Raw genomic sequence first — 15,228 nt, forward strand, 5'->3', positions numbered from 1 at the left:
ATAGTCTGTGCACAGGACCAGGGCCGCCATCAGGGGGGGACCGCCGGGCCTCGAGTCCCGGGCCCGGAAAGAACTGAAGGAGAGGGGGGCCCGGACGCAGCGGTGCTGCGCTGGCAGCCACCTAGAATTTAATTGATATACAGCACCGGTGGCATGTCAATTATGGTGCCAGCCTCAAGCTGGCCAGAGCTCGCCGGAACGGCAGCCAATCAGAAGTGGCCGATCCTGATTGGCTGCCGGTCGGCGAGCTGTGATTGGCTCGCAGCAGGCGCCATATTTGAAATGCCGCCACCGGTGTAGCACTACTGCCAGGGGTGGCTCTGGCAGTAGTGCTCTCTCTCGGCACTGATCCTGGTTGGCTGGCTGCACTGGCGCAGCCAGTTGAAGAAATTCTACAGGTAAACTAGACTACTAGTACTATATCATAATCCCTAACCTAGCCCTGTGCTCCCCCCCCCCCCCCAGTCCAGCTACCATCCCTGCCCTGCCCCCCCCCCCCCCCCTGTTCCAGCCATTCTTCCCTGCCCAGTGCTTTCCCCCTTACTCCAGCTAACCTTCCCTGTCTCCATTCTAGTCCTGCCAGCCAGCCTTCTCTACCCTGTGCTTCCCCCCCTAGTCCAGCCAGCCCTCTCTGGCATGGTATGTGGATCCAGGATCTGGCTTTTTCAATGTATTATGTGGTTCTGGATAGATAGATATATATATATATAGATAGAGAGATATATATAGATAATTTTTTATTTTATTTTTTTTAAATATAAAATCAGAAATCAACATTGCTGTACAGCATTTTAAACTGGCTTTTTAAACAAATTGGTGTACCAACCCTGGTGTAGCTCCACCCACCTCTGCCACGCCCCCCCCCACCCCTACCCAGTGGGGCATTGTTTATTTTTGTCAGTCCTTGGCCCCATCATTTCTGATGGCAGCCCAGCACAGGGCACACAGTGACATAGGTGTGAGAGGTGGGTGAATAGGAGAGGTTACATAGCAGTCTGTGCACAGGGCACACAGTGACATTGGTGTGAGTGGTGGGGGAATAGGAGAGGTTACATAGCAGTCTGTGCACAGGGCACACAGTGACATTGGTGTGAGGTGGGTGAATAGGAGAGGTTACATAGCAGTCTGTGCACAGGGCACACAGTGACATTGGTGTGAGAGGTGGGTGAATAGGAGAGGTTACATAGCAGTCTGTGCACAGGGCACACAGTGACATAGGTGTGAGAGGTGGGTGAATAGGAGAGGTTAAATAGCAGTCTGTGCACAGGGCACACAGTGACATAGGTGTGAGAGGTGGGTGAATAGGAGAGGTTACATAGCAGTCAGTGCACAGGGCACACAGTGACATAGGTGTGAGAGGTGGGTGAATAGGAGAGGTTACATAGCAGTATGTACACAGGGCACACAGTGACATAGGTGTGAGTGGTGGGGGAATAGGAGAGGTTACATAGCAGTCTGTGCACAGGGCACACAGTGACATTGGTGTGAGGTGGGTGAATAGGATAGGTTACATAGCAGTATGTACACAGGGCACACAGTGACATTGGTGTGAGCGGTGGGTGAATAGGAGAGGTTACATAGCAGTCTGTGCACAGGGCACACAGTGACATAGGTGTGAGTGGTGGGTGAATAGGAGAGGTTACATAGCAGTCTGTGCACAGGGCACACCGTGACATTGGTGTGAGAGGTGGGTGAATAGGAGAGGTTACATAGCAGTCTGTGCACAGGGCACACAGTGACATTGGTGTGAGTGGTGGGTGAATAGGACAGGTTACACAGCAGTATGTACACAGGGCACACAGATACATTGGTGTGAGAGGTGGGTGAATAGGAGAGGTTACATAGCAGTCTGTGCACAGGGCACACAGTGACATAGGTGTGAGAGATGGGTGAATAGGAGAGGTTACATAGCAGTCTGTGCACAGGGCACACAGTGACATTGGTGTGAGTGGTGGGTGAATAGGAGAGGTTACATAGCAGTCTGTGCACAGGGCACACAGTGACATTGGTGTGAGTGGTGGGTGAATAGGACAGGTTACACAGCAGTATGTACACAGGGCACAGAGATACATTGGTGTGAGAGGTGGGTGAATACGAGAGGTTACATAGCAGTCTGTGCACAGGGCACACAGTGACATTGGTGTGAGGTGGGTGAATAGGAGAGGTTACATAGCAGTCTGTGCACAGGGCACACCGTTAAATTGGTGTGAGAGGTGGGCGAATAGGAGAGGTTACATAGCAGTCTGTGCACAGGGCACACAGTGACATAGGTGTGAGTGGTGGGTGAATAGGAGAGGTTACATAGCAGTCTGTGCACAGGGCACACAGTGACATTGGTGTGAGTGGTGGATGAATAGGAGAGGTTACATAGCAGTCTGTGCACAGGGCACACAGTGACATTGGTGTGAGTGGTGGGTGAATAGGAGAGGTTACATAGCAGTCTGTGCACAGGGCACACTGACATTGGTGTGGGTGAATAGGAGAGGTTACATAGCAGTCTGTGCACAGAGCACACAGTGACATTGGTGTGAGTGGTGGGTGTATAGGATAGGTTACATAGTCTGTGCACAGGGCACACAGTGACATTGGTGTGAGTGGTGGGTGAATAGGAGAGGTTACATAGCAGTATGTACACAGGGCACACAGATACGTTGGTGTGAGAGGTGGGTGAATAGGAGAGGTTGCATAGCAGTCTGTGCACAGGGCACACAGTGACATTGGTGTGAGTGGTGGGTGAATAGGACAGGTTACACAGCAGTATGTACACAGGGCACAGAGATACATTGGTGTGAGAGGTGGGTGAATAGGAGAGGTTACATAGCAGTCTGTGCACAGGGCACACAGTGACATTGGTGTGAGGTGGGTGAATAGGAGAGGTTACATAGCAGTCTGTGCACAGGGCACACCGTGACATTGGTGTGAGAGGTGGGCGAATAGGAGAGGTTACATAGCAGTCTGTGCACAGGGCACACAGTGACATAGGTGTGAGTGGTGGGTGAATAGGAGAGGTTACATAGCAGTCTGTGCACAGGGCACACAGTGACATTGGTGTGAGTGGTGGATGAATAGGAGAGGTTACATAGCAGTCTGTGCACAGGGCACACAGTGACATTGGTGTGAGTGGTGGGTGAATAGGAGAGGTTACATAGCAGTCTGTGCACAGGGCACACTGACATTGGTGTGAGTGGTGGGTGAATAGGAGAGGTTACATAGCAGTCTGTGCACAGGGCACACAGTGACATTGGTGTGAGTGGTGGGTGTATAGGATAGGTTACATAGCAGTCTGTGCACAGGGCACACAGTGACATTGGTGTGAGGTGGGTGAATAGGAGAGGTTACATAGCAGTATGTACACAGGGCACATAGTGACATTGGTGTGAGTGGTGGGTGAATAGGACAGGTTACATAGCAGTCTGTGCACAGGGCACACAGTGACAGGTGTGAGTGGTGGGTGAATAGGAGAGGTTACATAGCAGTCTGTGCACAGGGCACACAGTGACATAGGTGTGAGAGGTGGGTGAATAGGAGAGGTTACATAGCAGTCTGTGCACAGGGCACACAGTGACATTGGTGTGAGGTGGGTGAATAGGAGAGGTTACATAGCAGTCTGTGCACAGGGCACACAGTGACATTGGTGTGAGAGGTGGGTGAATAGGAGAGGTTACATAGCAGTCTGTGCACAGGGCACACAGATACATTGGTGTGAGAGGTGGGTGAATAGGAGAGGTTACATAGCAGTCTGTGCACAGGGCACACAGTGACATAGGTGTGAGAGATGGGTGAATAGGAGAGGTTACATAGCAGTCTGTGCACAGGGCACACAGTGACATTGGTGTGAGTGGTGGGTGAATAGGAGAGGTTACATAGCAGTCTGTGCACAGGGCACACAGTGACATTGGTGTGAGTGGTGGGTGAATAGGACAGGTTACACAGCAGTATGTACACAGGGCACAGAGATACATTGGTGTGAGAGGTGGGTGAATACGAGAGGTTACATAGCAGTCTGTGCACAGGGCACACAGTGACATTGGTGTGAGGTGGGTGAATAGGAGAGGTTACATAGCAGTCTGTGCACAGGGCACACCGTTAAATTGGTGTGAGAGGTGGGCGAATAGGAGAGGTTACATAGCAGTCTGTGCACAGGGCACACAGTGACATAGGTGTGAGTGGTGGGTGAATAGGAGAGGTTACATAGCAGTCTGTGCACAGGGCACACTGACATTGGTGTGGGTGAATAGGAGAGGTTACATAGCAGTCTGTGCACAGAGCACACAGTGACATTGGTGTGAGTGGTGGGTGTATAGGATAGGTTACATAGTCTGTGCACAGGGCACACAGTGACATTGGTGTGAGTGGTGGGTGAATAGGAGAGGTTACATAGCAGTATGTACACAGGGCACACAGATACGTTGGTGTGAGAGGTGGGTGAATAGGAGAGGTTGCATAGCAGTCTGTGCACAGGGCACACAGTGACATTGGTGTGAGTGGTGGGTGAATAGGACAGGTTACACAGCAGTATGTACACAGGGCACAGAGATACATTGGTGTGAGAGGTGGGTGAATAGGAGAGGTTACATAGCAGTCTGTGCACAGGGCACACAGTGACATTGGTGTGAGGTGGGTGAATAGGAGAGGTTACATAGCAGTCTGTGCACAGGGCACACCGTTAAATTGGTGTGAGAGGTGGGCGAATAGGAGAGGTTACATAGCAGTCTGTGCACAGGGCACACAGTGACATAGGTGTGAGTGGTGGGTGAATAGGAGAGGTTACATAGCAGTCTGTGCACAGGGCACACAGTGACATTGGTGTGAGTGGTGGATGAATAGGAGAGGTTACATAGCAGTCTGTGCACAGGGCACACAGTGACATTGGTGTGAGTGGTGGGTGAATAGGAGAGGTTACATAGCAGTCTGTGCACAGGGCACACTGACATTGGTGTGGGTGAATAGGAGAGGTTACATAGCAGTCTGTGCACAGAGCACACAGTGACATTGGTGTGAGTGGTGGGTGTATAGGATAGGTTACATAGTCTGTGCACAGGGCACACAGTGACATTGGTGTGAGTGGTGGGTGAATAGGAGAGGTTACATAGCAGTATGTACACAGGGCACACAGATACGTTGGTGTGAGAGGTGGGTGAATAGGAGAGGTTGCATAGCAGTCTGTGCACAGGGCACACAGTGACATTGGTGTGAGTGGTGGGTGAATAGGACAGGTTACACAGCAGTATGTACACAGGGCACAGAGATACATTGGTGTGAGAGGTGGGTGAATAGGAGAGGTTACATAGCAGTCTGTGCACAGGGCACACAGTGACATTGGTGTGAGGTGGGTGAATAGGAGAGGTTACATAGCAGTCTGTGCACAGGGCACACCGTGACATTGGTGTGAGAGGTGGGCGAATAGGAGAGGTTACATAGCAGTCTGTGCACAGGGCACACAGTGACATAGGTGTGAGTGGTGGGTGAATAGGAGAGGTTACATAGCAGTCTGTGCACAGGGCACACAGTGACATTGGTGTGAGTGGTGGATGAATAGGAGAGGTTACATAGCAGTCTGTGCACAGGGCACACAGTGACATTGGTGTGAGTGGTGGGTGAATAGGAGAGGTTACATAGCAGTCTGTGCACAGGGCACACTGACATTGGTGTGAGTGGTGGGTGAATAGGAGAGGTTACATAGCAGTCTGTGCACAGGGCACACAGTGACATTGGTGTGAGTGGTGGGTGTATAGGATAGGTTACATAGCAGTCTGTGCACAGGGCACACAGTGACATTGGTGTGAGGTGGGTGAATAGGAGAGGTTACATAGCAGTATGTACACAGGGCACATGGTGACATTGGTGTGAGTGGTGGGTGAATAGGACAGGTTACATAGCAGTCTGTGCACAGGGCACACAGTGACAGGTGTGAGTGGTGGGTGAATAGGAGAGGTTACATAGCAGTCTGTGCACAGGGCACACAGTGACATAGGTGTGAGTGGTGGGTGAATAGGAGAGGTTACATAGCAGTCTGTGCACAGAGCACACAGTGACATAGGTGTGAGTGGTGGGTGAATAGGAGAGGTTACATAGCAGTATGTACACAGGGCACACAGATACGTTGGTGTGAGAGGTGGGTGAATAGGAGAGGTTGCATAGCAGTCTGTGCACAGGGCACACAGTGACATTGGTGTGAGTGGTGGGTGAATAGGACAGGTTACACAGCAGTATGTACACAGGGCACAGAGATACATTGGTGTGAGAGGTGGGTGAATAGGAGAGGTTACATAGCAGTCTGTGCACAGGGCACACAGTGACATTGGTGTGAGGTGGGTGAATAGGAGAGGTTACATAGCAGTCTGTGCACAGGGCACACCGTGACATTGGTGTGAGAGGTGGGCGAATAGGAGAGGTTACATAGCAGTCTGTGCACAGGGCACACAGTGACATAGGTGTGAGTGGTGGGTGAATAGGAGAGGTTACATAGCAGTCTGTGCACAGGGCACACAGTGACATTGGTGTGAGTGGTGGATGAATAGGAGAGGTTACATAGCAGTCTGTGCACAGGGCACACAGTGACATTGGTGTGAGTGGTGGGTGAATAGGAGAGGTTACATAGCAGTCTGTGCACAGGGCACACTGACATTGGTGTGAGTGGTGGGTGAATAGGAGAGGTTACATAGCAGTCTGCACAGGGCACACAGTGACATTGGTGTGAGTGGTGGGTGTATAGGAGAGGTTACATAGCAGTCTGTGCACAGGGCACACAGTGACATTGGTGTGAGTGGTGGGTGTATAGGAGAGGTTACATAGCAGTCTGTGCACAGGGCACACAGTGACATTGGTGTGAGTGGTGGGTGAATAGGAGAGGTTACATAGCAGTCTGTGCACAGGGCACACAGTGACATTGGTGTGAGTGGTGGGTGAATAGGAGAGGTTACATAGCAGTCTGTGCACAGGGCACACAGTGACATTGGTGTGAGTGGTGGGTGAATAGGAGAGGTTACATAGCAGTCTGCACAGGGCACACAGTGACATTGGTGTGAGTGGTGGGTGAATAGGACAGGTTACACAGCAGTATGTACACAGGGCACAGAGATACATTGGTGTGAGAGGTGGGTGAATAGGAGAGGTTACATAGCAGTCTGTGCACAGGGCACACAGTGACATTGGTGTGAGGTGGGTGAATAGGAGAGGTTACATAGCAGTCTGTGCACAGGGCACACCGTGACATTGGTGTGAGAGGTGGGCGAATAGGAGAGGTTACATAGCAGTCTGTGCACAGGGCACACAGTGACATAGGTGTGAGTGGTGGGTGAATAGGAGAGGTTACATAGCAGTCTGTGCACAGGGCACACAGTGACATTGGTGTGAGTGGTGGATGAATAGGAGAGGTTACATAGCAGTCTGTGCACAGGGCACACAGTGACATTGGTGTGAGTGGTGGGTGAATAGGAGAGGTTACATAGCAGTCTGTGCACAGGGCACACTGACATTGGTGTGAGTGGTGGGTGAATAGGAGAGGTTACATAGCAGTCTGTGCACAGGGCACACAGTGACATTGGTGTGAGTGGTGGGTGTATAGGATAGGTTACATAGCAGTCTGTGCACAGGGCACACAGTGACATTGGTGTGAGGTGGGTGAATAGGAGAGGTTACATAGCAGTATGTACACAGGGCACATGGTGACATTGGTGTGAGTGGTGGGTGAATAGGACAGGTTACATAGCAGTCTGTGCACAGGGCACACAGTGACAGGTGTGAGTGGTGGGTGAATAGGAGAGGTTACATAGCAGTCTGTGCACAGGGCACACAGTGACATAGGTGTGAGTGGTGGGTGAATAGGAGAGGTTACATAGCAGTCTGTGCACAGAGCACACAGTGACATAGGTGTGAGTGGTGGGTGAATAGGAGAGGTTACATAGCAGTATGTACACAGGGCACACAGATACGTTGGTGTGAGAGGTGGGTGAATAGGAGAGGTTGCATAGCAGTCTGTGCACAGGGCACACAGTGACATTGGTGTGAGTGGTGGGTGAATAGGACAGGTTACACAGCAGTATGTACACAGGGCACAGAGATACATTGGTGTGAGAGGTGGGTGAATAGGAGAGGTTACATAGCAGTCTGTGCACAGGGCACACAGTGACATTGGTGTGAGGTGGGTGAATAGGAGAGGTTACATAGCAGTCTGTGCACAGGGCACACCGTGACATTGGTGTGAGAGGTGGGCGAATAGGAGAGGTTACATAGCAGTCTGTGCACAGGGCACACAGTGACATAGGTGTGAGTGGTGGGTGAATAGGAGAGGTTACATAGCAGTCTGTGCACAGGGCACACAGTGACATTGGTGTGAGTGGTGGATGAATAGGAGAGGTTACATAGCAGTCTGTGCACAGGGCACACAGTGACATTGGTGTGAGTGGTGGGTGAATAGGAGAGGTTACATAGCAGTCTGTGCACAGGGCACACTGACATTGGTGTGAGTGGTGGGTGAATAGGAGAGGTTACATAGCAGTCTGCACAGGGCACACAGTGACATTGGTGTGAGTGGTGGGTGTATAGGAGAGGTTACATAGCAGTCTGTGCACAGGGCACACAGTGACATTGGTGTGAGTGGTGGGTGTATAGGAGAGGTTACATAGCAGTCTGTGCACAGGGCACACAGTGACATTGGTGTGAGTGGTGGGTGAATAGGAGAGGTTACATAGCAGTCTGTGCACAGGGCACACAGTGACATTGGTGTGAGTGGTGGGTGAATAGGAGAGGTTACATAGCAGTCTGTGCACAGGGCACACAGTGACATTGGTGTGAGTGGTGGGTGAATAGGAGAGGTTACATAGCAGTCTGCACAGGGCACACAGTGACATTGGTGTGAGTGGTGGGTGAATAGGAGAGGTTACATAGCAGTCTGCACAGGGCACACAGTGACATTGGTGTGAGTGGTGGGTGAATAGGATAGGCTACATAGCAGTCTGTGCACAGGGCACACAGTGACATTGGTGTGAGTGGTGGGTGAATAGGAGAGGTTACATAGCAGTCTGTGCACAGGACCAGGGCCGCCATCAGGGGGGGACCGCCGGGCCTCGAGTCCCGGGCCCGGAAAGAACTGAAGGAGAGGGGGGCCCGGACGCAGCGGTGCTGCGCTGGCAGCCACCTAGAATTTAATTGATATACAGCACCGGTGGCATGTCAATTATGGTGCCAGCCTCAAGCTGGCCAGAGCTCGCCGGAACGGCAGCCAATCAGAAGTGGCCGATCCTGATTGGCTGCCGGTCGGCGAGCTGTGATTGGCTCGCAGCAGGCGCCATATTTGAAATGCCGCCACCGGTGTAGCTCTACTGCCAGGGGTGGCTCTGGCAGTAGTGCTCTCTCTCGGCACTGATCCTGGTTGGCTGGCTGCACTGGCGCAGCCAGTTGAAGAAATTCTACAGGTAAACTAGACTACTAGTACTATATCATAATCCCTGACCTAGCCCTGTGCTCCCCCCCCCCCCCCAGTCCAGCTACCATCCCTGCCCTGCCCCCCCCCCCCCCCCTGTTCCAGCCATTCTTCCCTGCCCAGTGCTTTCCCCCTTACTCCAGCTAACCTTCCCTGTCTCCATTCTAGTCCTGCCAGCCAGCCTTCTCTACCCTGTGCTTCCCCCACTAGTCCAGCCAGCCCTCTCTGGCATGGTATGTGGATCCAGGATCTGGCTTTTTCAATGTATTATGTGGTTCTGGATAGATAGATATATATATATATATAGATAGAGAGATATATATAGATGATTTCTGATTTTATATTTAAAAAAAATAAAATAAAAAATTAACATTGCTGTACAGCATTTTAAACTGGCTTTTTAAACAAATTGGTGTACCAACCCTGGTGTAGCTCCACCCACCTCGGCCACGCCCCCCCACCCCTACCCAGTGGGGCATTGTTTATTTTTGTCAGTCCTTGGCCCCATCATTTCTGATGGCAGCCCAGCACAGGGCACACAGTGACATAGGTGTGAGAGGTGGGTGAATAGGATAGGTTACATAGCAGTCTGTGCACAGGGCACACAGTGACATTGGTGTGAGTGGTGGGTGAATAGGACAGGTTACACAGCAGTATGTACACAGGGCACACAGATACATTGGTGTGAGAGGTGGGTGAATAGGAGAGGTTACATAGCAGTATGTACACAGGGCACACAGATACATTGGTGTGAGAGGTGGGTGAATAGGAGAGGTTACATAGCAGTCTGTGCACAGGGCACACAGTGACATTGGTGTGAGTGGTGGGTGAATAGGAGAGGTTACATAGCAGTCTGCACAGGGCACACAGATACATTGGTGTGAGAGATGGGTGAATAGGAGAGGTTACATAGCAGTCTGTGCACAGGGCACACAGTGACATTGGTGTGAGAGGTGGGTGAATAGGATAGGTTACATAGCAGTCTGTGCACAGGGCACACAGTGACATTGGTGTGAGTGGTGGGTGAATAGTAGAGGTTACATAGCAGTCTGCACAGGGCACACAGTGACATTGGTGTGAGAGGTGGGTGAATAGGATAGGTTACATAGCAGTCTGTGCACAGGGCACACAGTGACATTGGTGTGAGTGGTGGGTGAATAGTAGAGGTTACATAGCAGTCTGTGCACAGGGCACACAGTGACATTGGTGTGAGTGGTGGGTGAATAGTAGAGGTTACATAGCAGTCTGTGCACAGGGCACACAGTGACATTGGTGTCAGTGGCAAACGCAGGATTTCTTGAGGGGGGTTTCCAAATGCTTGATTTTAGAGTGAGTGTGGCCAGTCCATGAAGAGGGTAGAATTAGTACTTAACCAGCTTTAATATGCATCATACAAAGTATATTGTGTGTCATAATTCCAGCATATAGAGCACCAGCAATCACTGTAACTCATTAGATGCGGCAGTAGGACCATCCTGCCTGAGCTGAATGTTTTTATTGTAGATGTGTCACCATTCCAGAGCATTGGAGCAAGTCCGGGAGCCTAGAGGAGCAGTAGAAGAACCTAGCACTGCCCTGGACATATATGTACATATTGGGCTCTATAGCAGCACATCCCTAACAGTGAATGTTTTCCAGATCTCCTAGTTGGTGCACAGGTTATTTATTACTGAGTGATACATGTTAAAAGAATCACAGGTGGTGCTAATTATTTCATTTGTGATACTGTGAAGAACATGCAGCAATAGTAACATTCTATTACATTACTATTTCTATTGTGGTCATGGTGTGGGCTGGGGAGGGGGGTTTCCAGGCAGACTGAAATCCAGTAACAAATAACCCGTAACAGATTTCACATTATTTATTACAATAATAATGACAACTTAAAAAAATAAAGGAAGGGTCACTTTAACAACGTGCCGCTAATCGTGCACCTTCCATATTTGATCAGCCGGGACTGCTGCACCTCCATATAAAGGCAGAACTTTCTGCAGTCCGCTCTCGGAGCCTTCAAGTATCTGTTCCCCACAACGCGGAGGAGACGGTGGCTGCGATGAGCTCCCAGAAGCTACTGGCGATTATAGGAGTGAGATCCCGGCTTTGAAGGAGGACTCTCTGTGGTTTGATCTCATCGTCCTGCTGGAATATAAATGGTTTCCCATGTCCGGCGTCCCTGAGATTGCCGCAGGTTTTCCTTCAAGACTTGAATCTTCCCCATACTTCTGTGATCTGATCATTTATTGTTGATTAACTTTATTTTTTTTTATGATTAACCAAAGACCCCCAAGTCTCATACCGTTATTCTTCGAGCCCCAGAGAGGTGGATAGAATTCATTATATCCCACCTCTGACAGCCTGCAGTCCCAAGTGACTGACTCCCATCGCTGGTTGGTTTATTTATTGGTCCGTGTGCGATAAGGAAGGGGGAGGGACTACGGGAGGAACAAGGCTGCCTGATGAGAATACAGATGGAATTTTCCTATTAAGTACCCCCAATATAGTATCATGCATAGGTCAAAGGTCAGAGACCAGTTCATGAAATGCTGGTTTTCTATATTAAAACAGGACCTGCAGATGTCGTCCTTCTTCTCTCCGAGCCGCGGTCATTTCCCGATCATTATAAATAGAGGAAAATTAATTCCTCGCCGGTGTTCAGTTTCCTTTCTCACGTGAGCTGCCGGATTCGGTTGTCTTAAGAGATCAGAAAGTGCAAAATGGTGTCCGAAGGCCGCTCCCGTCTTCTCATTCCACCTCCTCCTCTTCTTCCTCCTCCTCCTCCTCCTCCTCTTTAAGCCCCATAACTTTTTCCTAAAATGAGATTAAAATCTGGTGTGAGACCTGATTGCTGCCATTTGTGAAGTAGAGACAATGGCCCTGATTTAGAGCCGGACGCTCTGACCAGAGCGCTCGCTCTGAATCAGGGCCCACCTCCATTAATATGGAGCATCCTCCTGGACGCTCGTATAGCTGTGGGTCACCACCCACAGCATATACAAGCGTGCAGGATGATGGTCGCGATGGTCTTGACCATCACGACCATCGAAACTGCGAGCAAAAGCCTGCGGTTGGGTTTTTCAACCGCAAGGCCAGGAGTGATTTTGGCTCTATCAGAGCCAAAATCACTCCCACTGACATCACTAGTGATGTCAGTGGGGCCGGCTTCAGACGGTAGGCGTTCCCTTGGGAACGCCTCCGTCTGGCAGGCACGCCCACCAAAGGGGGCGTGCTGTCAGTCACCATCGACAGCATACCCCCTTTGATGAGACACTCCGAGCGAAGGAAAGTCCTTCGCTCGTCAGGTCTCGCGCATGCGCAGTGGGGACCATCGACCCACTTGCGAGCGGATAGCCGCTCGCGAGTGGGTCTGAATGAGGGCCAATATTCGGTGTATCGGTAATCCTGGTGGACATGAGTGACACCACCAAGAACTTTTTTTTATTATTTTTATTCATAAAATTATGTCAAAATTGGTTACCGCGATCACTGTCCCTGCGAGTCCCTCTATGTACATAGCGGAAATCTTTTTCTTGATAATATCTGTCGCTATACGGATCCTTAGTAATTCCGGCAGTTCCGCGATTAGTAATACATAGGCCCCTTTTGTCTCCTTAATAAATCTATTCACATAGGTGCCTAGTTGAAATAAATAAATAAATAAATAAATAAAATACTGTCGATTGACTGATAGTACAGCGCCATCTGGTGGCCATACTTACATAAAATGTATGTATTTGGAACTATCACGAAAAGGACAGAAGGAAATGTTCCCCTCAGTACCTGCAGATCTTGAAACTCCGCCCCATTCTCCTTCCCTGCAGTGTAAGGATGGACATCGGAAGCCCAGCATGGAATGGTTGCCTGGCTTCCGACATCGAATCCAGCGATGCGATGGTAACTAGCCATTACATCGCAACCGTTCGATAGTGTAACTATCCCGATGGTTATTCTTTGCGCGTGCGCAGAAGCAGTCCTAGCTTTATGCATGTGCACTTTAGCTGAGCTGTGATCACCACTTCTGGGTGTCCGCAGCTGAAAAAAAAATCAACCAGCCATTGAATGGGCATCGGAAAGCTGCTTCCGATGGCTGGCAACCATCAAATTCCTGCTATTCATCGAATCTGAATCATCGATGGTTGCTAACCTTCGGCATCCCTACTGCAGTGTGGCAAGTATACACTGCATTCGGAAAGTATTCACAACGTTTCACTTTTTCCACATTTTGTTATGTTATGACCCTATTCCAAAATGGAATAAATTAATTTTTGTCCTCAAAATTCTACACACAATACCCCATAATGACAACGTGGTAAGATTTTTGCAAATGTAATAAAAAAAAATCAACAACTAAGAAATCCCATGTACATAAGTAGTCACAGCCTTTGCTCAATACTTTGTTGATGCACCTTTGGCAGCAATTACAGCCTCAAGTCTTTTTGAATATGATGCCACAAGCTTGGCACACCTATCTTTGGGCAGTTTCTCCCATTCTTCTTTGCAGCACCTCTCTAGCTCCATCAGGTTGGATGGGAAGCGTCGGTGCACAGCCATTTTCAGATCTCTCCAGAGATGATCAATCGGATTCAAGTCTGGGCTCTGGCTGGGCCACTCAAGGACAGTCACAGAGTTGTCCTGAAGCCACTCCTCTGATATCTTGGCTGTGTGCTTAAGGTTGTTGTCCTGCTGAAAGATGAACCGTTGCCCCAGTCTGAGGTCAAGAGCGCTCTGGAGCAGGTTTTCATCCAGGATGTCTCTCTACATTGCTGCATTCATCTTTCTCTCTATCCTGACTAGTCTCCCAGTTCCTGCCGCTGAAAACATCCCACAGCATGATGCTGCCACCACCATGCTTCAATGTAGGGATGGTGATGAGCGGTGCCTGGTTTCCTCCAAACATAACGCCTGGCATTCACGCCAAAGAGTTCAATCTTTGTCTCTCATGGTCTGAGTCCTTCAGGTGCATTTTGGCAAACGCCAGGCGGGCTACCATGTGCTTTTTACTAAGGCCACTCTACAATACAGGCCTGATTGGTGGATTGCTGCAGAGATGGTTGTCCTTCTGGAAGGTTCTCCTTTCTCCACAGAGGAATGCTGTAGCTCTGACAGAGTGACCATCGGGTTCTTGGTCACCTCCCTGACTAAGGGCCTTTCTCCCCCGATCGCTCAGTTTAGACGGCCGGCCAACTCTAGGAAGAGTCCTGGTGGTTCCAAACTACTTCCATTTACGGATGATGGAGGCCACTGTGTTCACTGGGACCTTCAAAGCAGCAGATATTTTTATGTACCCTTCCCCAGATTTGTGCCTCGAGACAATCCTGTCTCACAGGTCTACAGACAATTCCTTGGACTTCATGCTTGGTTTGTGCTCTGACTTGCACTGTCAAGTGTGGGACCTTATATAGACAGGTGTATGCCTTTTCAAAATCATGTCCAATCAACTGAATTTACCACAGGTGGACTCCAATTAAGCTGCAGGAACATCTCAAGGATGATCAGTGGAAACGGGATGCACCTGATCTCAATTTTGTGCTTCATGGCAAAGGCCGTGAATACTTATGTACATGTGATTTCTTAAGCTGCATACACACACAATGATTTAGTAAATGAACGATTTTAGTAAACTATTTTCGTTCATTTTTTCAAGGGAAAAATGAACGAAAATCGTTTGCTAAAATCATTCATTTACTAAATGTAATTAACGATTTTTTACAAACTATTTTTGCATATTCCCTTACTGAAAATTGTTGAGTTGGTCAGTCTGACTGAACTACAAACGTGAACGCGCATGAACAATAATCGTTCATCGT

At 49.7% G+C, this 15,228-nt stretch overlaps 1 protein-coding gene across 1 annotated transcript in view; it reads right to left on the reverse strand.

The window, feature by feature from the left end:
- Positions 1-11,270: 11,270 nt before the first annotated feature.
- Positions 11,271-15,228, reverse strand: part of BCL2L14 (BCL2 like 14) — a 43,830-nt gene continuing 39,872 nt past the window's right edge. The window contains exon 6 of the mRNA XM_088470606.1: positions 11,271-12,232. Coding sequence (XP_088326732.1) covers positions 12,167-12,232 — 66 coding nt within the window. The 3' untranslated portion in view covers positions 11,271-12,166. The remainder of the gene's footprint in view (positions 12,233-15,228) is intronic.

Source organism: Taudactylus pleione, unplaced genomic scaffold (genome assembly GCF_031769625.1).
Source record: "Taudactylus pleione unplaced genomic scaffold, aTauple2 ptg000101l, whole genome shotgun sequence".
In the NCBI taxonomy this organism is placed as follows: domain Eukaryota; kingdom Metazoa; phylum Chordata; class Amphibia; order Anura; family Myobatrachidae; genus Taudactylus; species Taudactylus pleione.